This window comes from Miscanthus floridulus, chromosome 17, assembly GCF_019320115.1.
Source record: "Miscanthus floridulus cultivar M001 chromosome 17, ASM1932011v1, whole genome shotgun sequence".
Taxonomy (NCBI): domain Eukaryota; kingdom Viridiplantae; phylum Streptophyta; class Magnoliopsida; order Poales; family Poaceae; genus Miscanthus; species Miscanthus floridulus.
Genome location: NC_089596.1, coordinates 81,470,841 through 81,478,268, shown reverse-complemented (window position 1 = coordinate 81,478,268; position 7,428 = coordinate 81,470,841). Strand labels below are relative to the sequence as shown.

The following is a 7,428-nucleotide window of genomic DNA, read 5'->3' as shown; positions in this document are numbered from 1 at the left end:
GGATTCTAGTCAGGTCATAGACTTATTATTCTGAGCACATACTTGTTTATGGGAGTAGGGAAGGCTCGTTGCACTTTTGTCGTGGGTTCTGGCTCTTTTCGGACCGACTGATTAGAGGCGAGGATGGTGGAGGTCTAAGCACCACACCATCATATAGTTGTGGGTTCGTTACACTGTTTATGGGACTCAGGTGTGGAGGCTTGGAGTCCAAGTTTGGACGGGGACCTAGACCCCTTGACAGGAGAGTGATGGGTTGGTCATGCTTATGCCTAGGGTATAAGCGGGGCGTGTGTTTCGAGGTATCCAGCTAGGCACATTGATTCGTGAATCGTCGGGTAATCCGGTACGACTTATCTACAGTCTAGCACCGTAGTAAGAATTATAAGATGAAAGATGGTGAAATAGATCTGTTTGCTCAACTCTTGCTTGAAAGTAGAACATGTGCTTACATAGAATGGCTAGATAATGAGCTAATCACGACTGCTAATAAGAAATATATATAAGGATCCACTACTAGTAATGTTTTTTATGAAAAGTAAACCCAGCAACCCATAAAAGCTTATCATATCCTTTGGAGTCAAAAAATTATTCTCACTAGTCGGGTAAGTCTTGCGAGTACATTGTATACTTAGGGTTTATTTACCCTGTTGCAGGTGCAGCTTGAAGAGTAGCTGTTGTGTGTAGGATTCTTCTGGTGGGCACAGACGGATTCTTGTATTCTACCGTTAGATGTTTATTGTAATTCCGCTGTTTAAATTCCACACTTTGAACTAGGTATTGTAATAACGTATTTCTAAGAACTCTGGTTGTATGAAATAGACTAAGTATTGTAAACTCGTTCTTATTATTAGATCTTGAAGAAAAAAATGTGGATTATTCGAGTTCTCCCTTGGGGCGTGCTCGATGGAATTCGACCGATGTAGCTTGCTTTCGGGTGCTTAGTGTGTGGTGGAAGACGAGCGCCTCCGAAGGTGTGTTACTTCAGGCAGTTCTGCCACACCATCCTATCCTTTTTATAGCCTGTTCGCTTGTTGGTTTCAGATAAGGCTTATTAGTCAGCCAACAATATTTTTCTCTCACAACAAACCAGCACCAGCCGGGCTTATTAGCCTAGAAACTAACCAACAAACAGGCTCTTCTTAAAAAATATAGAAACGGAAACAAGAGAGGGCCTTCTGCTCGTTTCCATCCGTTTTCGTCCCTCAGTGTGCATGACATGCGTCAACACCACCAGAATGAAGGAGGCTGTTGCAAACTGTAGCAACCGCATGAACTACTCGATTACTGGTGGTTGCCATGATCAAACCTATCACCGAAATACTCCCTCCGTCTACGAAAGAATGTAATTCTCGTTTTTCGAGAAGTCAAGCCATTTGAACTTTGACTAAATTTATATAAAAAAAGTACTAACATTCATGATACAAAATAAGTACTGTTAGATTAGTTATACAATATATTTTTTATAATAAATTTATTTGTAGATATAAACATTAATACTATTTACTATAAACTTTGTCAAAGTTGGACAAATTTGACTGACACGCTTCTCAGTAGTACTTTTCTGCGAACAAACAGTGTTTCTCTCCCATAACAAATCAACATAAGCATTAGCATAAGCCAAGTTTCAGTGAAACGAACTGGGCCTTACGAACGGAGGGAGTATATATACAAAAATTCATGACCTGGCGTAATGTACAGGTGTTTCTCTGTTTAAGTATATGATATTTGCTAAATTTTAGTCTGGACGTTTATTTTTGCGAAAACAAATTTATAAAATATAGAAATTAAAAAACTCCACCTCCCGCCGCTGGATCACCAGTGGGCTGGCAAGGTAAAACAAAAAGAGTAATATGCATTGTGGGCCCTTCAACTTGTCTTGGGGTGCCACTTAGGTCCACAAACTCTCAAATCGTACTTCTAGCACCCTGATGTTGTTTAAGTATGCCACTTAGGTTCATAACTCATCGGAACAAGGTTTTTGTCGACGTGGCGTGGACAGCGTGGCGCAAGCGCATGTGAGCCGCGCGTGAGCCTGCTTTGGGGCGTGCAAATAAGCAGAGAGCCGCCATTATCTAGACTCCCGGAATCCGGACAGTACCTCCGGGTCGAAGTCTAAGGCGACGGGCATGTCCATGTCGGCCTACATCCACTGCGGCAGCGGCGGCGCCTCCAAGGCGAACTCCTACGGCGACTCATCGAGTGGCATACTCTTGTACGTGGCGCGTGGCGTCGGCACGTCGTCCTCGAGCCCCGCCATGAGCTCCCACGCGTTGATCACCTCGGGCTCGTTGGGCGGCGTCAGCGTCGGTGTGCAGAGCTTCAGGGGCCGCTTCGCCGGGTCATCACCGAGGAGCACCGCGTCCACGGCGTGGTCGTTGTCGCCCTTCATCATCTCCTCCACCGACAGCGTCGCGTGCCTACACGAGCCGGAGTGACAGGCGCTGCCGGCGAGGCCGAGGGTGCCGAGCATCGACACGGTCCTCAGCCGCAGACACTGGATGTCGACGGAGGGCAGCGAGAAGCTCCGCCACGCGTGGGCATCGGCGTCGACCCACACCATGTTGCGCCGTGCTTAGGTGGATGTCACGCACCCCATCGCCGGATCACGTCGCGACGACGCGGTTGCGCGCGCTAGCTTGCCGCCTGCGTCGTCCGTGCTCACGTGCACATGCACGCGCGGCTCGATCAACGGCACCACAAATCCACAATGCAATTGCAACCAAAGGATCTAGAGCTCTCGAGCCTGGATAATGGCAGCTCTATGCTTATTTGCACGCCCCAAAGCAGGCTCACGCGGGGCTCACGTGCGCTTACGCCACGCTGTCCACGTCACGTCGGCCAAAACCTTATTCCGATGAGTTATAGACCTAAGTGGCATACTTAAATAATATTAGGGTGTCCGAAGTACGATTTTAGAGTTTGTAGACCTAAGTGACATCTTATGACAAATTCAAAGGCCTACGATGCATATTACTCAAACAAAAACAAAAACAAAAACAAAAAGCAAAAACTGTAGCACCCCTACGAAAAGAAATCCAACACCGCCCCTGCCCCTGGCTGCCTGGCATTGCACCCATCCTCATGCAGTGTAGAAGCTACGAGGGACGGCCGGTCCAAAAGGCGCGCGTAAGCCTGTTAACGTCCAAATCCAAAATTTATAGCCAGACATCCTAAATCAGTTTCCAAGAGTATCTATACGGAAGACCTATTTTGAGTTGTCTGAGAATATCTATACGGAAGACCTATTTTAAGTTGTCTGAGAGGCACAATTCAAATATGGATATCCTCTCTTTTAGAAACCTATTTGCAGAAAAAATTCTCTAGTAGGTCGTGTTGTTGGAGAAGATGAACCTTTTACCTGTAGCGTTACCCAAAAGACAAATGAGTCTTGTATTTTAGATGTTATTGTTAGAGCCTAAGAGGCCCACCTCAACAGGCTAGCCGGCGGCATAACTGTTCGCTTCGTTGAAAAAATAAATTAAAATATTATTTATGTTAATTTATCATAAGAGAAAAACTCTATTTCAATTTAAAAGATAAGCCGAAAAATACAAATGATAACACAAGCGAACAGGCTTATAGGCCATAGACGCGCGCCAGGCGCCAGTGCGCCACCCGCCGCCGTGTCGGCCTCCCGTCACAAGCCCAGAACCAGCACCCACCAGAGCATTCCGGAACCCCAATCCAACGGCCAAGATCGCCCGAGCCCGAACCTTCTAGACCCGCCATCTCCTCAATAAAACCTCCTCGGCTCCTCCCCGTGTCCCACGTCTCGTCTGAGAAAAAAAAGAAGTTTCCACGAACCAATCTCTCTGCACAACTGCAACCAAGCAGCACGACCTGCGAGGGTTCGAAGGAAGGAGGAGCAGTAGTTTTTCGTTCGTACAAGAGGAAGAGATGGCCAAGGGGGAGGGGCCGGCGATCGGGATCGACCTGGGCACGACGTACTCGTGCGTCGGCGTCTGGCAGCACGACCGCGTCGAGATCATCGCCAACGACCAGGGGAACCGCACCACGCCGTCGTACGTCGCCTTCACTGACACCGAGCGGCTCATCGGCGATGCCGCCAAGAACCAGGTCGCCATGAACCCCACCAACACCGTCTTCGGTACGTGTCAGATGCCATCCTCTTCCTTTCCCTTTTCACTTTGAGCTTGGAACGCAAACTAGCACTAGCGTTGTTTGATTCCATGCTGCGGATGCGGAGTTCATCATTAATCATTGATGCTGCGGAGTTTTACATTAATCTTGACGCTTCAGATGCTTGTAGATCTACTGGAATTTGTTTTAGTGAGCAATTTCTACTCTGTTTCAATTGGCAATATGAGCAGCAGTAACCTTAAACATCTGAGCAATTTCTACTCTGTTTTAATTGGCAACATGAGCAGCAGTAACCTTAAACATCTGATTTGTTTCAATCAGCTACTTTGTTATGTTCTCCATATGAGTTCTCCATATGAGTAGGATAGTTTAACAATTAGGGGGATGCGAGTCGATCTGTGGAATTTGTCGCTCAAAATCAGATGCTGCCGTCTCATTGTAATCCTCTGTTTTTCGAACTTTGTAATAGCAATAACTGCAGTAAGTTTTTTCGATCAGATTTGCAATCAGTAGTTACCTTTGTCGCCTCTGGTGTAGCTACTCTAGATCCGTTTAGCGGTTTAGGTGGATTGCACCGCGTGCAATTACATTTTTGTACCGAATTTGTGCTGGAACGCTGTCCTGTAGAAAATTGTCACCGTCACCTTTCGTTGGTTAGTAATTTCAGACTGTAGTATTTGAAAATGTGCCGTACCTGATCATTGATTAAAATGTGCCTTACCTGATCATTGATTTTAATATTTAGCTGATTTATCGTATTGAGCGTGTGTTTTTCTGCCGTCATTTGACGGCCCTGCTGTTTTATTTTAATATTATTCAGCTGATTTATACCGTATTGAACGTGTGTTTTTCTGCTGTCGTTTGACGGCCCTGCTGACTGATGTCTCGTCTTTCTGGATGGATGCAGACGCGAAGCGGTTGATTGGTAGGAGGTTCTCGGACCCGTCCGTGCAGAGTGACATGAAGCTATGGCCGTTCAAGGTCGTGGCTGGCCCTGCCGACAAGCCGATGATCGTGGTCAACTACAAGGGCGAGGAGAAGCAGTTCTCCGCCGAGGAGATCTCCTCCATGGTGCTGACCAAGATGAAGGAGATCGCCGAGGCCTACCTCGGCTCCACCATCAAGAACGCCGTGGTCACCGTGCCTGCCTACTTCAACGACTCCCAGAGGCAGGCCACCAAGGACGCCGGCGTAATCTCCGGGCTCAACGTGATGCGTATCATCAACGAGCCCACCGCCGCGGCCATCGCCTACGGGCTCGACAAGAAGGCCACCAGCAGCGGCGAGAAGAACGTGCTCATCTTCGACCTTGGTGGTGGCACCTTCGATGTGTCGCTCCTGACCATCGAGGAGGGCATCTTCGAGGTGAAGGCCACCGCCGGTGACACCCATCTGGGTGGGGAGGACTTCGACAACCGCATGGTCAACCACTTCGTGCAGGAGTTCAAGCGCAAGCACAAGAAGGACATCAGCGGCAACCCGCGCGCGCTGCGGCGTCTGCGGACGGCCTGCGAGCGGGCCAAGCGCACGCTGTCGTCCACCGCGCAGACCACCATCGAGATCGACTCGCTGTACGAGGGCATCGACTTCTACACCACCATCACCCGCGCCCGGTTCGAGGAGCTGAACATGGACCTCTTCCGCAAGTGCATGGAGCCCGTGGAGAAGTGCCTCCGCGACGCCAAGATGGACAAGAGCAGCGTGCACGACGTCGTGCTCGTGGGCGGCTCCACCCGCATCCCCAAGGTGCAGCAGCTGCTGCAGGACTTCTTCAACGGCAAGGAGCTCTGCAAGAGCATCAACCCCGACGAGGCCGTGGCGTACGGCGCGGCTGTCCAGGCCGCCATCCTGAGCGGCGAGGGCAACGAGAAGGTGCAGGACCTGCTCCTGCTCGACGTCACCCCGCTGTCCCTGGGCCTGGAGACGGCCGGCGGCGTGATGACCGTGCTGATCCCTCGCAACACCACCATACCGACGAAGAAGGAGCAGGTGTTCTCCACCTACTCCGACAACCAGCCGGGGGTCCTGATCCAGGTGTACGAAGGGGAGCGCGCCAGGACCAAGGACAACAACCTCCTCGGCAAGTTCGAGCTGTCCGGCATACCGCCGGCGCCCCGCGGCGTGCCCCAGATCACGGTGTGCTTCGACATCGACGCGAACGGCATCCTGAACGTGTCTGCGGAGGACAAGACAACGGGGCAGAAGAACAAGATCACCATCACCAACGACAAGGGGCGGCTGAGCAAGGAGGAGATCGAGAAGATGGTGCAGGAGGCGGAGAAGTACAAGGCGGAGGACGAGGAGCACAAGAAGAAGGTGGACGCCAAGAACTCCCTGGAGAACTACGCGTACAACATGCGCAACACCATCAAGGACGACAAGGTCTCCTCCAAGCTGGGCGCGGACGACAAGAAGCGCATCGAGGACGCCATCGACGGCGCCATCAGCTGGCTGGACAGCAACCAGCTCGCGGAGGCGGACGAGTTCGAGGACAAGATGAAGGAGCTGGAGAGCATCTGCAACCCCATCATCGCCAAGATGTACCAGGGCGCTGGCGCGGACACGGGCGGCGCCGCGGGCATGGACGAGGACGCACCGGCCGGCGGCAGCAGCGGCGCTGGCCCCAAGATCGAGGAAGTCGACTAAGCTGGCCCTGTGCATCGAGGGGTCCGAGATGCGTAATCCTTCCTCGCTCTTTGGCCGATCGTGTCACTTGGTAGGAGTTGTCGTGTTGTCGTGGTAGAAGTTGAACTTGAATTTGTTTGGGAGCAGTTTGACTTTGAGGTTGTCGTTAAAAAACTCATGCTGAGCTTTACTCAGCCTTTGAATATGATGATGCTTCCTTAATTGTTTTCCCCTTTCTGTTTTGTGTGTTTGCATATTAAGAAGTGATGATTAAGCTGCAGGGTCTCTCCAGCTGAGCAGGCGCACTAACAATTGTGCACGAAGGATCATCAGAGACGCACAGAGGACTTCTTGTTTGCTTGTCACCATGATTGCTCAGGACATAATGCTAACTTAAAAAGTGGTACTTTTGTGAGAATTTTCACGACATTGTGAACACACCTATATGTATATATTTATTTCTGTAGACTATCTCAACAATAACGTACAAAATACAAGACTCATTTAACCTTTGGGTAGCGCTATAGTCAAAGGATTCAATACCCATTCGGCATCTTGGCATCTTCTTCAACAACAAGTAAATGGGTTTCCAGGGGAAATGATACTTATTTGGGTTATGTCTATCAGGCAATCCAAAATGGGTCTCCCGTATAAGTAGTCTGTTGGATGCTAATTTTGGATCTCTATTACCCATTTTAAATT

The 7,428-nt window shown here is 49.9% G+C and overlaps 1 protein-coding gene across 1 annotated transcript; it reads left to right on the top strand.

The window, feature by feature from the left end:
* Positions 1-3,783: 3,783 nt before the first annotated feature.
* On the top strand, positions 3,784-6,948 carry LOC136516842 (heat shock 70 kDa protein 4). The gene is made up of 2 exons (XM_066510337.1): positions 3,784-4,108; positions 5,009-6,948. Exons 1-2 carry the CDS (start codon positions 3,898-3,900, stop codon positions 6,745-6,747), a joined length of 1,950 nt encoding a protein of 649 aa, XP_066366434.1. The 5' UTR covers positions 3,784-3,897; the 3' UTR covers positions 6,748-6,948.
* The last annotated feature ends 480 nt before the right edge of the window (positions 6,949-7,428 follow it).